General features: G+C 38.4%; 1 protein-coding gene across 1 annotated transcript in view; it reads left to right on the top strand.

Annotated features, from left to right (window-relative positions):
* Positions 1 to 20,108, top strand: part of LRP5 (LDL receptor related protein 5) — a 142,711-nt gene that overhangs the window by 56,003 nt on the left and 66,600 nt on the right. Inside the window, exons 6-7 of the mRNA XM_032187964.1 lie at positions 14,570 to 14,966; positions 15,558 to 15,729. Of these exons, the coding sequence (XP_032043855.1) occupies positions 14,570 to 14,966; positions 15,558 to 15,729 (569 nt within the window). The remainder of the gene's footprint in view (positions 1 to 14,569; positions 14,967 to 15,557; positions 15,730 to 20,108) is intronic.

Raw genomic sequence — 20,108 nt, 5'->3', positions numbered from 1 at the left:
AGCTCTGTCAGAAAGTATTGCTGTGCAAAAAAGCCCAGAGATTCTTAAGCAATTTCATCTTTCTTGAATACTGCAGAAAATACACATATAGTTCTCATATTCAAATATTCTGTATAGCTCATTGTAGTGTAAGTGTTGAATGGTAATGGACCTAAGTAATTAAGAAAATACGAATTCAAGAACAGGCAGTGCCACTGTTTTGCTCTGGGTTGTGTCTTATGTATATGTTGGAACTTCAGAAGTCTGGATTTTTAGCGTTTTTGTAAACACATAAATGTTGATATGCTGAAGCCATTACTAACTGTATCTGTATTAAATGAATGATTCATTATTCTGCAGTCTTGGCTTTCAGTGTTAATTCATTTCTGCTTTCTCTCTGGTGCTAAAGAGTTATTCCGGATAAATTTAAAAAGTTGTATGGTAGATATACATCACTAATAATTTTAAATACACGGACAGATTGGCAACTGGTATCAAGTACAAAGTCTTCCCTGGCAACATGAACTTGTTCTGTGTAAGTAGATGCTTTGTGTTGCTTCCCTCCAGACACATGACGTTAGTCTGTTTTACTCTGTTGGTATGTGATGTCTTCTTTGCTCATTGATAACGTGAACTAGTACTTCCAAGAGGACTGCTTGTGTAGAGCCATTCTCAATGCAAGAATGGGTTTTGTAACTGTAAAGGCCGAAAAGTCAAAACTAGCAGCTTAGCATGAAAACAAAGCACCTGTTGCATGAACTTTAAGTCAGTTGATTTCTCCTCTGTACATACCCTTACCTGGATTTGGTAGCAAGAGATGAGTGCAATATTTGAAAAGCATTAACACGGTTGTTCTGGTCTCTGTAGTGGCAATCTTATTGACTGGTGTCTTTGATTGCTGAAGGTACAGGCAAGGTGAGCGTTTCTCTAGCTGTTGTAGAGACAGATGAGGAGGTTGCAACCACATGCAGCTCATTATCTCAACAAAGTGTTCCCTTAAGCAGTTCTGTAAGCACTCAGAAAAGTGATCTTTCAAGCCAAGATCTTCAAAATTACAAATGAATTTCTGTTGGACCACTGCTGGAAGGGAGGACAAGGAGGCTTATGACCAGAGATACTGAAAACAAATGGACCTGTTTGCCTATATAAAAGTACTGCCAGTTGCTGGGAACAAGATTTAAATGGTATGGGACAAAGTAGTAATTGGTGTTTTGTTTTTAACTTTAAATTTTTAACTGTTCAGTAGAACAGCAGCTTGTAACAAATAGAACCTGGGACATCTTTGCTGCTGTTCTGGTTTCAAAATGCTGTTACTCTATCTTATTACAGCTCTGGTGCGCCTTTGGTACAATTTGCACCACTTGATGTGAATGGAGCCATCATCTATCCATCTTGCTCTGCATCATCCCAGTCTCTCATATAATAGCTGTATGCATTATTCCAAGATCGAGCCCATTTCTGCAAACTGTGTTCAGCAGCATGCTTGTTTCTCTTTATGTTTCTGGAAAATATGTAATTTCTTTCTGCAGCATTCAATGTTACTGGCATACAGCCACTGCTGCCGACCTTCTAAAAGAATGTTTAAAACCTCATCTTTTTTTTATTAGAAGTGGTTATGTTTCCCAGTAAGTGGTTACCCCTATTCTTACATCCCCTCCCCCCCCCATGTTGCATTCCCAAAGGATCTTACTCCCATTGTGCATCATTTTCTGATATCATGGTACTAAGTAAGTCAACTGCATATTAAATAGAATTTCTTAGAATTTAAAAAACATTCACTTGATACCACAAAACATTTTGAATAAAACTTCAAAATTTAGTCCCTACCTCACCCTCCAAAATTTTTAAAAATTTGGATCTATGACTATGGAGAATTGAAATGAGAAGAAACTAGGACTTCAGTAATGTGTTTTTTTTTTTTTTTTTTTTTTTTTTTTTTTTTGTATATATTTTAAACTCAGTAGAGGTGCTCAGCACTACATAAGCTCAGAATTAGTCTCGGATCCATGCAGTTTCTGGAAGCTGCATACCCCAAGGTTCTAAAAACAATGTTCCATTTTTATTTTTGTTTCTCAATAAATGTGTAATGCTTTGTTGCAGAATATGGGTAAAATATTTCAGTAAAAACTACATATTTTTGCTTTACGCATTGCATAACTTAATTATTGCAATTTTACTTAGCCAGTGCATCGTTCTTTTTTGATTCATTTTAATTGTTGTGTTGGCTTTGGCTCAGATGGAGTTAATTTTCTTCACAGCAGCCCATACAGTGGTATGTTTTGGATTTATGACCAAAACCATGTTGATAACACACCTACGCTTTAGTCATTGCTGGGCTGTGCTTACCCAGCCTCCAGGCTCTTTCTGCTTCTCACGCTGCCCCACCAGCCTGGGGCTGCAGAAGAATTTGGCAGACAACACCACCAGGATCACTGACCCAAACAGACCAAAGGGCTATTCCACACCACATGGTGTTACGCTCAGCAATAAAACGGGGAAAGAAGGAGAAAGGGGGTGACGTTTGGAGTTATGACATCTGTCTTCCCATTTAATTTTTGTACAATGGTGAGTGTCTGATTGGGGCTTTCAATGGAAAAATGTTATTTTGTTATTTACACATAGCTCTCTTTTTTTTTTTCTCTTCTGTGAAATTTTAGTTGTTTTTTTTTTTCAGGGGCTTTTTATATTTTTGTATATGAACATATAAGGTTTTTATAAGACCCTTTCAAGGTTTAATTTCTCTTCTTAAGCTAGAGATGCTTTCACAGTGAAATTATCAATTCAGTAAAGTACACTGAGGTGTTATTTGTTCATTCTGTGATGGGGATGGAAACCTGGCCCTGCCAAGCTCAGTGGAAGGCTCCTATTAGTTTACCTGGGACAAGGGATAGCATCCAAGAACCTCTGGATATTTTGTGATGCCCTTTAATAACCCTAAAGTTGTTATTTCATTTTTTTATTTTTCTTAAATGGAGTGGAGGAGGATAAGCCTTGGTGTGTCAGAGGAGATTGGATTAGATTCGATTATAAGGTAGATATGAATATTTCAGGGGAAAAAATACACGTGATGTGTGCAACAAATGCTCAAGTGCAGAAACCTTTACTGTCTATATGAATGTGAGTGGTTATGTGGGATGTACGGCATGTTCACCTCAACTCATCAGAGAAGCATTTCTGCAGGAGAAAACAACTGTTATTTGCTTGAAAGTGGGAGAGCTTGGGCTTTTGAATCAGTCTCATATGGTGGTAGGAGCTGTAGGGTTTCTGCTGGGAAGACAGGACATCTGTGGTTTCTCAAGTGAACTATAGAAAAAAATCAACATTTTCATAGCTGGGGAAGAAGGCGGCAACTTCAGGTGTTTGAATATTCAGTTCTCCTTTTTTATCCTTGTTTCTGTTGTTGAGGCAGTTGGTCAGGGTTGGGCAATATTCCCAAATGTGGTATTTCTCCTTGCCCTTTTTCATAAAGCAAAACAGCAGTGTTCTTGGGACCTGCTGGCTCATACTGCAGGATTATGCTATTTTTTTTATGCAGGGAATAGGATAGTATTGAAGGAAGAAATGTTAAGGCATTTCTTTCTCATCTCCTCTGTGTTTCTTGGTACACATTATACATTTTGAAAATTTGGTGTCTACAGTTCCTTCGCTGAGCAATCATCAGCTTATTTGAGCAACTAAGCTTCCAAGCAAGACAAGCAGGAGGATGAATACCTCCATTGTGAAGTCTTTCTTCCAATGCAATTTAACCCTTGTGACTACCAGAGGAGAAGATCCCTTTGTTCACACGTCTTCCTAAAGAGAAACAGTATGGACTAATCCAGACTTTCTGATTAAATATGTCAGCTGGTAATTGCAGATGAACAGCCTCTTTGTCAAAGGGAGCAGTTAAGGAGTCGATTGTTATTTGGGATAATTGCTGTAAATCAGCTCCCTCAAGTTTCCTGAGAAGGCATCTCCTGGAATTGTGTGAACAACACACAATAACTGGCAGGAGGCTTCTGGTACTTAGAAGATGCTAGAAGATAAATCTTGCAGATTAGTAGATAAACTCTGATTATATTCTGGTATTGATGAAGAGCTGTATTGGGAAGGAGCGTTCACGTACATATGTTTGTTGGGGGAAAATAAACAATAGAAAACCTATTTTCTACCAAAAAAAAGTTTGTGGAGAATAGTATTGAAGAGGTGCCTGCATACCTGTCTCCTCCCCTTGCAGCTTTTCCTTCTCTGAGTGAGGGATTTGTGTAATTGGTATCACCCTAAGTATCTGCAGCCACTTTAGTTCTGTACTCTTAGTTGCTTTATTTCTGTGCCCCCCCACCACAGCAGATGCAGTCAAAGGATCCATGGGTGTAAGAGAGAGAGAGTTTGGATAATAAATCTAGCTTGCAAATAGTTGACAGTGGTGGAGTTCCAGCAAGGTGGAGAATTAGCCAAATTCTGGGCATGAAAACGAGATGCAGTAGGTTGAAAGAAAATAACATTTCACTCCCTACATCCAGACTCCACATTGGCCATGATGTATAATACAGGAACACACCCCGTTGACTCTTTAGCACTAAAACAGTGGGACAGAAGGTTATTTACTACGTTAGAAATACCACATGTGAAACTCCATTTCACTGAGATGCCTTTGCAATTAACCAGGAAGGATTGTAAAAGCTGTCCAGCAATGGGTATCGGATGATCTAGGAAATCTGCAGGCTACTCTGCAAATAAGAAATCCATGAGTGAGCCATCTGTTTTGATATAAACTCCATAACTTATTTCTCCTAGGGTTCTTCCATGTTCTTTATTGCCAAGGATGAATACTCCTCCCTTCAGTTTTAGGAAACTTTATCTTCTGCGTGCAGCAGAATCACAATAGTGGAAAATCTGTCCATTTATGTGCTAGTCATGAACCTTGTCTGCATCTGTCAAGTAAAGCAATGGAGTTTCCCCCTTCTGTTTCTACTCTATTTCATAAAAATTTCATGATTATTTTTTCATTCATTTGTAGCTGTTGTTTGTTTTGAATCTGTTTTTTCCCCTTGCTTTTGTCAGTATGTTATGGTTATGATTTCATTTGATCTGCATGAAAAGATTACATTGCTTTCTATTCATAGCATCTTTTATCCTCCTAAATGGGGAGTACTTTGTGTAGCAAAGAAATGAAACAGCCTCTTATGGTAATGGCCATGTTTAAAATTTCATTGGATAGAAGCCATGAGAAACAAGCTGTAAGGAACAAACCTGGAGGGAGTGTGGAGCATTCTGGAAGGTCTGCCACATCTTCTAGCTCTGCTTTCAGTGAGTTTACAGGATTAATGAATGAAATTCTCCTTTCGGTCTTTGACGTGTTTCAGACTGATGACTACTTTGAAAAACTCTGAAAAGCAGTCTGGTTCAGAGCTGGTAACTAATTCATTTTGTGTGTGTGTGGATGTGTGTAGAGAAGACAAAGCAACACTTCCCCTTCTCAGCAATGCTGAGTCTCTAGCTAGGCATAGTTTTTATACTGCAGTAGAGCCACACCTTGTGTCTGCAGTGAAAAGGTTTGTGTGTTAACTTTATCTTGCATTCTCCATGGGCTAAGTACATGCACATGGAAAGTTACTAAGTCTTAGTGCTAAGCTGTTAAGCTGTTCTAGCTTGGCTGCGTCTTCATACTGTGACCAAGCTCTGTTTTAACTGCATCAAAGTAGCAGCAATAAGGTTGAGATTTGCAAACCCCAGTTTACAGTTGTTTATAACTTTTTCCGTGATGTTTACCCTGTGACAGATGATGATCTTAGCTCACAACTTACTTTGTTTTGTGGCTCCATCTTACTTGAAGCATAATAATTAACACTTAAACTTCAAAACATTACATAGCTATCTATCATCCTCAGAGGGGGCCCATGGGACATGAATGTTTATTCCTGTTTGTTCTAAGGAGGAAAACAGGGCAGAGAAACTAATGCATATGAGGTCTCTTGGTGAGTTGGAAACATTTCTGATTGGAATGCACAGGAGTGGGAATGCAGTAAAAACTATTGTGTGTTTCTGTTCAGTATTTCAAAAAAGTGATAATTATGTATCTTGCTGGGTTTTAGTAGGTTTTTGATGGCATGTATTTGAAGGTGTCACCACCAATACTCTGTTTAACAGAAACTAGTTAAGTGGCTGAGACCCTTTAAAAGTTAGTGATTTCATAGTCTAAGCCAGAAGGGTTGTATGTCTCCATGGGAGAATAGGTGCTTTAAAACTTTAAAACCATGCTTTGCAAGGAAATACCAGAATCCAAAGACTGTACCTTTTTATTTTTTTTTAGCAGTAGGAATTCCTGGCACACATTTTTTTTTCCCCATCATATTTCCTATAGCTGTTACCAATGGACTGTTGGTAATAATTCTGTGTAAAGAGGTGTTAATTTTTTAGTAATAAAAAGTAGAAGCCAGGACTGATATCCATAAGACAACATTATTTTTTTAAGGCACACATGGTACAGACAGTCAAACCTCAGCGTAAGCGTTAAGACTTAATTGTTCAAGTGCTTTTTGGATGAAGTGTCTGTCCAAGGGCAAGTTCTTTTCTTGGAACTGAGACAGACGCACAGTGGTGTTGATCTTTGATTCAGGTTACTACCAGTGCAGTTATGACTGTTGCATTATTTTGAAAAGTTTTCATAAGACTTAGGTATTCTTTTGTTAGTAGTAACTTCACAGAGCTTTGTGCTCACAAATATGTATGTATTATGTACGTACGAACTGTAGGTGCTTCACAGAACCTAGGTCCTAAATTAGAATGGGGTGTTAACTGTGTCTTCTGTGTTGCAACAGCTTTCTCTGGAAGAAACATTGCTTTATGTCTTAGTCAGCTGTTTTGTGCTAATGATTTTATCAGATGTAAAGTTTAATTAATACTCTGAGTTTTTTTGTTGTTGTTTTGTCACCTCCCCTCCTCCCCCCCCCCCCCCTTCCAGTGGTCATATGAATGTGTCATAATGCTGCCTGAAATTTTAGATCTTCTCTGGTTTAGGCAAAGTAACTATTGGAAATCTAGAGGTCTGCTGCTGAGATAATGGAAGAAGCACTGGACACCAGCTTTTCACTATAGCATGCAGGCAGATATGATGTAATTTGTGAGTTACGTGAGTGCTCTGGTATTTCCTTTCTTTGTCATAAGTGTTAGTTTTCCTTATGCCTACTTACCTTTCAGTTCAAATTCTGTCTAAATGTGGGCACTCAAAACTTTTTTTTTTTCCAAATAAACCTTTCTTAATTCTGTTTTGTTGGTTGCTTACTCTCACTGCATGCAATGCTCAGTAATAAACTAGTAAACCTTATGTGTGCTGCATGCTTCCCCTGGTCCACAATATCAAGTAGGAGGAGAGCATGTTCCCTGCTTTTCCCAACAGAGTCATCACCGCTGCAGTGTGAAGCAGTGGTCTCTTACTCTCAAACTGGTACATAAATGAAGAGCTGAAGTGGGATACACAGTAGTGTTCTTGTTTCAACTGGCTCTGTTAAAATATACACACACAGGAAAAAAAAAAAATAAAGAAAACAACAACAAGGAGCGAATGTAAAAAGAATTTCCATTTATTTCTAGGTGTGACCAAAGTTTGTTTCAACTCCTGTAAATATTTTTACATTCTGCAGGAGTTGAATAGCAAGAGTGGGGTTTGATACCATATTTAAACATCTCGTCGTTTCATGATGTCATTCTTCCTGTGGTGTGAAGACTGGCTAATGCTAAACACTTGTGCAAGATGTAATTGTTTTGAATATTGGCAAGATTATTAAACAATATGGCAACATTTCCTATTTTCATCCACTCCATACAGAATAATGAAGTTTTCTCCCACCCCCTTATTTCAAACAGCTTGTAAAAGAGTTGCCTGCGGTCAAAGTACTTCTAATGGACTGTTTTCAAAAAGAGCTAACTGCTTTGTTCCACAAAGAACTAAAAGCTTTACGATTATTACAGTTTATCTGATTTTCCCCGCAAATAGATTTCGAAAGTTGCCTTTAAATAGACTGAGAGTGTATGTGCATATGCATGCACATGTGTGTACGCAGAACTAGGGGAAGAGTCCCACAATGGAGCATTGTTCTCGCCTGATTAGCAGACAGACAAATGGGAAAGGAATAGCGTGGTGTTTTCTGGCATAGATTAGCAGAAGCAACCACTGCAGACTACATTTGTTTAGATTGGACGAATAAATTGGAGCATTTGTTACTGTATTATAGATGTCTTGTCACTTGTCAAATGTGAAGTGGGCCAAGGGAAGAATAAAAAAGGCTCTTGTCAAGCTGATGAGATGGCCTGTTTCACTGCTGTCAGCTCTGATTGCAGTTAATTTTGCAAATTGAATACAGCTGCCATTTTCAGCACTGAAGCATGAATTTTTAATAACAAGTGCACAAAACAACAAAATCAAAGCAAACACTATACCTAGCATGGGTATTAAAAATAATAGATTAGTGGGTATGGGAGGGACTGTGTCACATGTACAAACAAGAATATCTCTTAATGTGTTTCTATAGGACTTCTTGATTGCAAACTGAGAATATAGTCTTCAGGAAGGGAGAATAACTGCCTTGAACAGTATTATTTTTTTTCTGTTTGTTTTTTAAATTGAGATATTGTTAGCATTGGTTCTGCATGTTAAGCAGAACAGTTCATGGGTATTTATGGATGTTAGACTGTCTGAAAAGTTCTATGGAAGGTCTGCAGAAAGCTTTTGGTGAATTAAAAAAACAACAATGCTGGAGTAAATTAATCAGTTAAAAGTTTAAACCAGTGGGAAAAATAAAGCAGCTTGTACTTGGGTTTTTTAAAATGCTTTCCAAATGGAAACTTCAGAGAGACCTCATTTCTTCTTTTTTTCTGTCTGCATGGAGGACTTTTGCTGTGATACGGTAGTACCAGGAATGGCTTGCATTCTACCCCCCCGATCCCCAAAGAAGAAAAAAAAGAAAGCTTTTGATTGTGTGGTGTTATATGTGACTGTGTTTTAATAGTTAGTAATTCTGCTGGGAATTTCTTAATCAGTGGTTACATAAGTGCGGTGAGAGAGGTTTGTGAAAATCAATTTAATTAAATAAATGCTGTAGCACTCTAGTACTAGTTCACTGTAACATATTAGACAGGTTCTGGGGTTTCTAATATTACAGCAGGCAAGTCACAGCATAACACTTCCATAGCTTTCAAAACATTCCTACCAACATTAATAATCAAAATGCCTACATGATACAGATAAAACTAATGAGGCAGACAAGCGTGTTTGTCCAGGTTTTTAGGGAGAACCAGCGACGGTGCTGAGATAAGTTCTCATCTCTTAGAGCTGTGCAGAGCCCACTGCCAATTTCCTCTCCTTTTCTAGCAGGAATTTATTAAGAGAGTCAAATACGGTTATAACAAAAACTGTATTTTTTGGACTACACTGCAATAAAGGCCAGGATTTTTGCACCTATTGAAACCTGCCCACAATAAGGATATTTCAGCAACTTTTAAAAGTAGCTGGAGGAGGGCAGAATGTAATGAGACATGCTATGTTAACATTTTCTCAGGTCACATGGATTGTAATGGCGAAGGATGTAGATACACGTCTGTCATGAGGTCTTGTTGCGTAATAATTTGACTTCATTTTGAACAGCTGCATTTCTCCAATAAAAACTGCTAAGCAACCAGAACTTTAAATCAGTCAAGTAGCTCATTCCTCTTATTATTTCTTTTTTCCATAAGTCTTGGTTAGAGGCATGTTAAAAATCAGAAGAATTTTCCAAGAAGCATTCTGTTCAACTACCAATAAACTGTCCCAGTTGTCAACTGGAATGAAGGATTTTTTTTTTTTTTGGTCAGCTGGGTCAATAGAGGAAAAAAACAATCTAATCCTTAAATCTTGGGCTGCGAAGTTGTATCCTACATGTTCATTTTAGCTGTGTATGCCCATGGGGCAGAACTGAGTTTGGGAATATTCCTCCACTAGTGCTTGCCTGCAGAAAAAGCCTGACTGGCTGAGTACATTAGAAGCAGGGTTGCTTGTTCCCTGTGCAATGAGGTTGTAGTCATCGTGCAATTGCTGATTCAAGGGGTAGTAGTTGCTGACCTGTGACTCGTCTCCGTGGTCAAAATATTATTTTGTATGCAAGCAAACGTGTGATCATACACACAGGCGTACATAGGACAGAGGTAATGAGATAAAGTTGAGCCTGGTTATTGCTGCTGCGAGGAACTGAAGACTGTTTTGGTTTTATTTGTGGATTTTAGGGGAATATTAACAGCCTGTTGTCTAGCCAGTGCCTGTAGGTATAATTTGGGCCTTTAACTTTGATCTGCTAGTTCCTTCCTCTGGTATGTTCAACCCTGACCTTGTTCACCATGAACCAAGGCGAAGATGCAATCATTCGTGTGAAGACGCGAAACACTTGCATGTGATTTTTATCTGTCTGTTCCCATGAAACGATGCTCATAATGTTGGTAGTCCTGGAAATGCATGTAATATTGGTAATTGCTGTGTTATCAGTTGCTACGCATATGTTTGATGCTATTCTGCTTCACACTACACATAGTTAATATTAAAGATTATGATTGCAGACATTAGTATAATAAAAACTTAGGAGGTTAAGGGGCTATGAAACTGAGTGCTGTGGGTGGCTGAACAGCTGCAGTGCTGCTCATTTTTTGACCCAGTTGAGCTAAAACAATGTGTTCTTACTCTTCTGGTTTTGTGGAACATTTTGATGACCAAGCACAACCCCCTTCCACATTGAGTTTTGGGGCTTGAATTTTTACTGAAATTCTCATGTTTAGAGCAAGTTATTTTGACTCCCACAAGTGAAATATTTCAGAAACACAGAAGCAAGACATAAGATTGTTACAGGAGGTATGTGTTTCTGCTGTAGCTTGCTGCCTGACCTCTGCAGTTGCAGATTAGGGTCTGCAGATGCTGTCTGTAATGATGTTTTTTTTTTTTTTTTTTTTTTTTTTTTTTAACCTTGTCTGTTAAGGTGTAATCTCATTTTACATTAGAAAATGAAATATTTTGTGTGCGTTTCAATGTGGTAAGAAACAGGACCTTTGGGAACTTTTTCCTGTAAAGAACCCACGTGATGGTGGACACTGTACTATTTCAGGTAATGTGCAGGATTCGAGCAATCTGGGTTCTTTTTCATTTCTTCTCTTGCCAAGCTGACATGCTCTGGACAAGCAACATGTTTTCTTCCTTACTGTGTTGTGTCTGGTGACGCTGCAAGTTCTTTGGAGATGGTACTGTCAGAAAAATCTGTGTTTTTAATACTTAGCACAATGGGACCTGATACCAATTAAGTACTTAGAACGTAATTTTAACACCCACAATTTAATGAAACAAAAGACATCTAAAAGCCTTTCTGTTTGAACAGGCTCCATAAAAATGTCCTTTTTAACCGCATTAATCAGCTTTGAACGCAACCCTTGGATTCAACAATATTATTTTGAAGGTCCTCCCTTTCTGTTTAAAGTGGATCCTCATCATAATGTTTGAAATGAGCATAGCTGTTTGGGGCTTGCTTTCTAATCCAGAAACGTCAGCATAGCCCATGACTGTTTCTGGGGAAATCCTTGAAGTAGAGAGAAAAAGTATCTCAAGCTATGAACTTCTTTTGTTCCCAGACAGCTTTTTAAAGTAGTCTAATAACTACAGTTCTTATGCTTGTTTAAAAAAGAAAACTGCCTTGCATTTGATATACTCAGAAGTAGGTAGAGTAGATGGGGTAGTTAACAGTGTCGCCTTTCATTCTTGCTCTCTGCCATTATATGTAGTTAATCAGTCAAAGATCATTTAGCTAAGAAGCATTGTAGAAGAGAAGGTGTAAGTTGTATATTTTTATTTTTGTCCACCATGGTCTTTTTTTTTCTTTTTTCTTTTTTTTTTTTTAACCAAAAAAAGCAGTTGATTTTTTTTTTTCCCCCACTGCTCAAGGAAACCGATGTTTCTGAGCACGATATAAAATATCAAATAATATTTTAGGTATTCCACTATTCTTCTCTTTCCAGGAATCTTATAAAGCTTTTAAAAATGAATAATTTTCCTAGCAGTGCCTTCTTACAGTTGCTGGTACAAGTTGTTCCCTTAACAGAAAGGAAACCTGGGGGGTGGGGGGGAGGGAAGAAAACCTGATGCTGTGTTTTCGTAAGGGAGCGATGGAGGAAAGAAGCCTTACAATTTGTCTTGTCACCTGGGACTGTTCCCTTCTCAACTTGGACTGCAAGTTACTAGTTTTGATAAATTCAGAGAAGTAACCAGAAGCTTCAGGCACAACCAAAAACTGTTCCTGAAAACTGTTTTAATCTTGCCACCTTTGAAGCTGGAAAATCTTAACGAAATTTGATGGCAGATTGCTCTCTTGCTTTGCTATCAAGAATGTGTGGGTTCTCACTCCTCCCATTTCTCCACATGTTCTTAGGGTCTGAATTATTGTTGCTTTCCTTCTGCCCAGCCTTTCTTCAAGTCTGCTGCTGCAAATGATGCTGTAGTTATCAAACCTTGTCAGCCAACATTGACTGGAAGAAACATTCATGTTGGTGGCCCTCCCCCTGCCAGCACAAGTGTTTGTGGAGCTCTGCAGTGAACTAGGCTGGTTAAAAACTCTGACTTCTTTCTGCTGAGTTAGTTTTTGTTTAGATCAGCTCTTTTTATGGCAGTTTGCAACATGCAGCCTTGCTGCCTGTTGTGCTTGCACCTGAGAAGGACTGATACAGGAGTGAGGACAAGCAGCCGATGGCAAAGAAAAGGTTGCTTAAGGTAGCTCGAAGTGTGCATCGGTTTATGTCCATGCAGTATAGCAAAATAGCTTGGGTGTGTTCAGACGCTTTTTTTTTTTTTCCTAGATCCTTCCTTGTGTTTTATCACATCCTTGCAACCTAAGCACTGTTTCTTTTCAGCACTTCTGAGATACTATTTGGAGATTACACTCTGATTTCCAAACCCAAAAGTAGAGAGCAGTACTTCAAGAGCAGATGGCGAATATAGTGAATATAGCAGATAGTGAATATCATTTGGTTTTGAAATGCAATAGATTAAACTTCCGACTCTCCAAAACTTGATGCATATGCCTAGGTGCAATTTTCTCCTAGAAGACTTATGAGGATTTGAATTACTGTATTTGTTAGTAGTCTCAAAAAAGCGTATCCAATGTTGGTAGCTGGTGTTTTCTGGTCCAGATGAAATGAAACAAGTGACTTTGTTCTGCTTTCCAGTTTTGTAGTGTGGCTAAAAACTCATTGCCAGTTTTGAAACTACATGCCACCAACTTAGTAACCAATAAGGGAAAAGACTATGCTCGCTCTTTATGTGCAAAGCACGTGGGTGAATGTGGGCAAAATGTCCGAAGTGGCTGGATGTTCTTCTGTGTCTCAGGTTTGTTCTGATAAAAGAATTTGCCGGAAAGACAATGCTGAAGACTCCATTGTTTTTGAAGTGTGCTCCAGGGTGTTGGCTGGCATCCTTTCCACCATCAATGAAACTTTGCAATGGGGAGGTGGAGTAGGGTAGAGAGAAAACTGCCCTGTTGCCTTAGTTTTGTATCAGCTTTCACCAAGTAAGAAATACTTGCTATACCTGTGACTTGTTGTTATTAGTTTGTCTAGAGTACTACTACTGTAAATTTTTTTTTTTAACATACTGAAGTCTTCTGTTAGCGCTGTCATTTATTATGTAGGGTTTGTGTGTTGAAAAACATGTCTAATGCAGTGATGCAACTAGTGGGAAGTTTGGTTGAGCTGGGAAATTCTGTATAACATGATGAAATATTTGGACATATCCCACTTTTTTTTTTGATTCACCCTAATGAAAGGAATGGCATTGTTCTGTATGCAGCCTGGCTGATCTACACTTGCATAACTTTTTTTTTTCCTATTACTTCTTTCCTGATAGTGGAAAAAGTAGTTTTGTAAAACTGTTTATGTAACCAATGTTAAAAAAAAAATAAAAAATCCTGATCTTTTTTTTTTACTTGGAGGAGTGGTAGATAAAGACACAGGTGCTATTTGATGCCAGCAGTGTTTTCAAGGCTAGCTTTATGAATATTGATTTATAATCTTTGTTAGATGTGCATTCATACCAACTCTGTTTTACCACTAGAGACAAGGTTGCTAGTGCTGTGCAGTCCTTTTTCATGGAGAATGCAGTAAATTGTGATACTAGCTGGAAGCTGGAGCTTGGTGTTTTCAAGCTGCACATTTGCATTGGTCAGGATGTATTGGATCTGGTTGTTGGTGTGCTTCTTGGGAATTCCACCTGCATGTACATTTTTGTTTGGCTAATGGAGGCTGCTGATTTAAAGCAAATCTGTTGTCCTCAGCTAACTACCTACATGGATGCCCTTATTCTAGATTGAGGGTGCTATGTTCCATGCTTAGTGTAGGAGGCTGGGAGAAGGATTCTGTCATTGTGAATTAAGAGTGCCAGCACAAGTATTCAGTTGAGAAGAACTGTTTAAGAATAACTCCCTATTCAGACAAGGCTTTATTTCAGTGAAAGTGCTGTACTATATTGAAGTGTTTGTATTGATAGCAAAAGAACTGTGTTGCGGGGGTATTGAAGAAAAAAAGAAAAGGATACCATGAATGGTTTTCTCCCCAGGTGCTGAAGAAGTCTTGCTGCTTGCTAGAAGGACGGACTTGAGAAGGATTTCCTTGGACATGCCGGATTTCACTGACATTATTCTGCAGATAGACAACATCAGACATGCAATAGCCATAGACTACGATCCCGTGGAAGGCTACATCTACTGGACCGATGATGATGTCCGGGCAATTCGTCGGGCGTACCTTGATGGCTCTGGAGCACAGACTCTGGTAACCTCAGAAATCAACCATCCAGATGGTATTGCGGTGGACTGGGTGGCAAGGAACCTGTATTGGACTGACACTGGAACAGACCGCATTGAAGTGACCCGGTTGAATGGGACATCAAGAAAGATCCTTATCTCAGAAAACCTAGATGAACCTAGAGCAATTGTGCTCAATCCTGTAATGGGGTAAGTTTTATTTTCGTTAGTAGTCCTGTGGTAGGTCTTTGGGTCTAGCTTGTGGTTTTATGAAACTGAAAGTCTGCAGGTTACAAGGTGATTATTTGTCAAATGTTGTTTTTGATTTGAAAATAACTTGCGTTTTTATAAGAGGTGACTACTAAATGCAGTGTTCTTTGAGTCTATAAGTTGCATGTTCAGTTGGATTTTTTTTATCTGCGTCTTCAGTAATATAACTATTAAAAAATTGGGCCGCTTCACATTTTCAGTAGTTTAATTCAGTTAACTGAGTTTAATTTATTGCTGATGACAAAACGACAGAATGGTTGAAGTGGGAAGAAACCTCTGGAGTCACCTGGTCCAACCACTGCAGGGCCATCTAGAGCTGGTTGCTGAGGTCCATGTCCAGGCATCTTTCTGAAGATCTGCAAGGAGGGAGACTCCACAGGTGCTTTGGGCAGAGAGGATACAGCTAAAGTCGGTTGGTTTGTTTGTTTGGAAAGCAGAAAGCTAGGATGTTTTGTCGAAAGCAGAACAGATCTTGATGCTTTTTGGCTGGAATGTTATATGCATTGACTGTTTCTGCCCTTTCCTTTACAGCTACATGTATTGGACAGACTGGGGTGAAAGTCCAAAGATAGAGTGTGCTTATTTGGATGGCTCAGAGAGGAGAGTTCTGGTGAACACCTCCTTAGGTTGGCCTAATGGCTTGGCACTGGATCTTGAAGAGGACAAACTTTACTGGGGAGATGCAAAAACAGATAAAATTGAGGTGAGTAACAGACCTCTCTTGTTTACGTTCTCAAAAAACATGTTGTTATATGCAGCTTTTTGTCTTGGATATATTTAACCATTTTGAGGGGGCAGGTTTTTTGTTTCATTAATATTTACAATAAATTTATCAAAACAAGACAGTAGAGAAGAAGAAAAGTATGTTTGTATGCTGTACTGGTTCCGAAAACGTTCACATCAACTGCTATGTCAAGGGATATGCAGTCAGAAACTTCTGCATTGCTGGAAGTATAATCTAATTGCTTGAAATCTCGGGTTTGATCTGAAGCTTTTGAAACTAATTGGAACACTCATGCACAACCTCTTTTAATAATGTTTTGCATTTTCTATGGTGCTTGGAATTACTATCTGAAATTGCTGCATGCAAAAGACTTGATGCAAGGTTTGTGTATGGGAGAAAGTGGATGTGGAGGTCCTAGAGAGCCATATTTTGGTACCTTAATGATTATGTGGTGTCCAGACGCATGGGAGAAAAGTTGTTTTCCACGTACCGTGACACTTAAAAGTACCTTCTGCCTGCCTTGAAAACAACGTAGGCATTCTGTATGAGTGTTTATGGAAAATATTAAACATTTCTTAGTTATTAAAAGAACTTCTGATAGAGTATGGCAGGATTTCTTTTTGTTCTCCTTTCTTTGGGAAGAAATTTTTTTAAATGCAAAAAATCCATCCTGTCTACCTGTTTTCAAACTCCTTTATTTTTTTTTTTTTATTTTTAATCAACCTGCTTTGTACATATTGTATGCTAGACAAAGCTGGAAAAATTATCTGCTTATTTGTTACGTGTGTTTCCAGCAGTAAGATTGTGAGGTGTCTCTGGAGATTCATTGCTTTAAATTTAAGATATGATCAAAGCAGACATCTGGTATTGGTGTAGTCATGGATGTTGACAATTGCACAAGTAAGGCCTGAGATGTTCCAGGAGATGTTCTCATAAAGGAAATGCTTTTTTTTCCCCCTGTTGTTTTTGCCTCAGTATCCCATGATTAAACCTTAGTCTAAAAGAATAATTGTGAAGTGTGCTACCACAGAAATGAAACAGCTTTTAGATATATCAAACAAACAAACAAAAAAAACCAACAACTGAGTCCTGAAGTAATTTCACTGAGAAGATAATAAATTAAATAACTGAAAGATGTGGAATCAGGTTCTGGGGCCAGGGTATTTGGGCTCTTGAAGTTGTGTCCATGAGCTTCTGAAGTTTCACTGAATTATTAACAGTTGACTGTAAACTGTGGCATTTTAGGCCCAATACCAGTGAGATTTGGTGGCTTTTCCACCCCCAGCTCCCAGGAAATTCTAGCTTGAGAAGATACAGCATTGTTATTTACGCAGCTCACCACTGTTTTCTCTTGCAGCCTGCAACTTCCAGCTCCCCATGCATATTGAGCCAATTTGACATCTTACCTAGCAAGCGTAGAAATACTGTTTGGCCTAGGACAAGTTGTTGCTGTAGGAGCACCAAACAGTTTATAAGAGAGCTGGCAGTAAGGCATTTAATAAGGTGTTAGTGACAGAAATACCAATTTCAGGCCAATAGGTGTAGCTTTTCACTATTTTTCTATGGCCAGCAGAAAAGGCATGATGTTAGCAAAGAAGGATGCTGCAGAGGTGATGGGGAAGAGAGGAAATTTTCCAAGAGAAAACAGAAAAATATGGATACAGCCAGGTGTTGTGAGGAGGTCTGAAACATTTGATTTAGATGCTGTTGTGTTCCCCTCCACTTTCAGTGCTTGGTTTCTTAATAAAATAGTTGTTTAGCAAGGTCACTTTATTGCTGGTGAACTTCCTAAACTTTCTTTAGCTCGCATTTCTGAGAAGGAAGGAAAAAATGGATTTTGAAGCTCAACCTAAAGTTGTTATAGTAGGCTATAATTAATCCGCAGGCTTGGTTGACAGCATGAGACATGACCTGAGGTCAGACAAATTTGAAAAGTTTTATTCTATTATCATTAAATGATGAGATTTGTCATACTGACAAATGTTCATTTTTAATGTCTTGTTCTAATGCTCTGGGCATCTGGTGGAAACAGGTTCCTTGAGCTATCTCTGGTACGTTGTTGTTGTGAAGCAGTTGTTTATCTTTCACAAAGATGTCAGAAAAGCAGTTTGAAAATTAAAGGTGCTAAATAATTAGCTCTGAGTATTTTAATTTCAAAAGGGAATTCTCCAGGGAATTTGAAATGGCTTCAAAGTAAGATGAGGTAACCTAGCTAATTGAAATCAATTCATAAACAGAATTGCCAAACCAGAATGGGATGAAGAAGGGGATAAAACTATTGCTTTAGAGAGATTTTTTCCCTGTAATGTAGGTTTTCTTCCTATAATGCAGGCTAGTTTGTTGAGGTTGTGTTTTGACTATACTATATATTTATTAAAAAAAAAAAAAAAAGGTCCATTTTTGTAACAGTACTTAGTAAAAGCAGTATAGAAACTTTACCCTTGTTCTGTGAAGTCAGTTGAGTTTTCATGTTACTTGGGGGAATAGTATATGCAGCATTTTAGGATAAATAAATTTTGGGGCCTTTGGTAATGTCTGTGCTCTCTAAAGTTTTTGCCCTCTGGAAGAAGTGAATCAAGACTGCTGGCTTGAGAAATGTAACTTTGCTGTCTGGCAGTGTCTTGATGTACTGGGCTTGATGACTAGTAGAGGGGTTGTCTCCCTCCTTACCTTTCAGGCTGTAGCGAAGAACATTCTAGATTCCACCGTTTGTAGCTGGAACTGTACTGGTGCAATTGATCTCCCTGGTTTAAGCAGTCTGTTCAGTCTGCCTTACTTCATTTTAAGACAGTAAAGCCAATGGTACTGTTTGATTTGGCATCTAAGTTTAGGAAAGTTGGAGAAGCTAAAGTAAGGGCTTTTTATTCCCTCAGTTTTTCTTTTGCTTATTATACTTTTAGTGGTTCTCTTCTGTTTTCAAAAATAGAGAGAAGAGGGTATTTTACTTGGTCTCAGAAACAGAAGGTATTTTTTACATAAAGTGGATTGCAACATCTCTCTTTTGATTGCTGTATGTCATGCAACCCAGTTATAATTGTTAGTACAAAGATTTAAATATTTTATCTCTTATGTGCCTATCAATGAGTTCTTAGGTTAAAACAGGTATAAATGTTCCTGCTTTAAATCCCCCCCCTTTTTAACACTTTTTCTCTTTATGCTTGGTGTTTACTTTTGCTAGTTAGCATGAACAGACCCCTGACATTTACAAATCCCTAAATAGGCCCATTTAGGACGTGATGGGGAAAAATATCATGGACGTTGTCTGGAGTTCTGAACAGTGCTGTGAAGGGGCCTGTTGTGGTCCACTGTGCAGCTGCATGAGTTAAAAAGGCGCTGGCATGCCATCAGTAGAAATGAATGTTAAATGTCTATTGCAGAACGTCCATTAGAAAACAAATTTTCAGTTTCCATTTTGGAACAAATGCCAGACATTTGTATTCTGCTCACTTGGGAAAGAACTGCATGACTTAACTGGTTATTGACACAGCTTAGGTGTTGGCTGGTTCCAGACTGGTCTCCAGTAGAGCTTCTTTTTATTAATACTTCTCTGCAAGATCAAAAAACTGCAGTAGGGATATATTTCAGAATAGAAACATTTATCTAATGGATTGTATTTCATATCTCTTGTTTATCTTGCTCTTTTGCAGCCTTATAATTATTTCCTGAAACATTTCTCTGTTTGAGAGCTTCCTTCAATACCCTAGGTTTGCCTAGTAAGCCACATTTCATGCTGCTCTGCTAGCCAAAGTACATGTGAAGTCCTGTGTGTATGGTATATGAGGTGGGACATTTCCACTTAGTGTTGAAGTTATTCTTCACTTTAACATGAACTCTTTCTTCTCATGTATATGTTCTTTTGCCAAGAGGATGCTATATATATGGCTTGCCAGCACAGCTGGTGTCTTGGTGATTTCTTCTGTGTGTCTGTATATGTCTGTTGCATCCACAGTTTGTCAAAAACAAAGCCTAGCTTAGCTGCAAGTTGAGGATGTGTTTAATATTTTCTACTGTTGTTGACTTAGCTGAGTATTAAGATTTTTTTTTTTTCTTTTCACTGTTGAGGCCATAAAACTATCTAAAAGAGTAGTGCTGGCTAAACTTTCCTCTAACCCTCTAGTTTCACCTGCCTCAAAATGTCCCAGCTGACTGTGTAGAAATTGCAAAATTGAATTAAACTGAAAACATTATTTCTACTACTTTGCAGAGTATAGTTGCAATTAAAGTCTGTCTGGGTGGTGGAAAAATGAGTATTAAGCCTTATGCCTGATAATGTAAAAAGTGCACTATTAAAAACCTGTACACTTTTTTGTAGGTTTCTGAAGAGCTGCTTGTAGAATAGAATTGCTTTCAGCCTATGT

Source organism: Aythya fuligula, chromosome 5, assembly GCF_009819795.1.
Source record: "Aythya fuligula isolate bAytFul2 chromosome 5, bAytFul2.pri, whole genome shotgun sequence".
In the NCBI taxonomy this organism is placed as follows: domain Eukaryota; kingdom Metazoa; phylum Chordata; class Aves; order Anseriformes; family Anatidae; genus Aythya; species Aythya fuligula.
The sequence above is the reverse complement of the archived record's forward strand: the minus strand, read 5'-3'. Positions and strand labels throughout refer to the sequence as shown.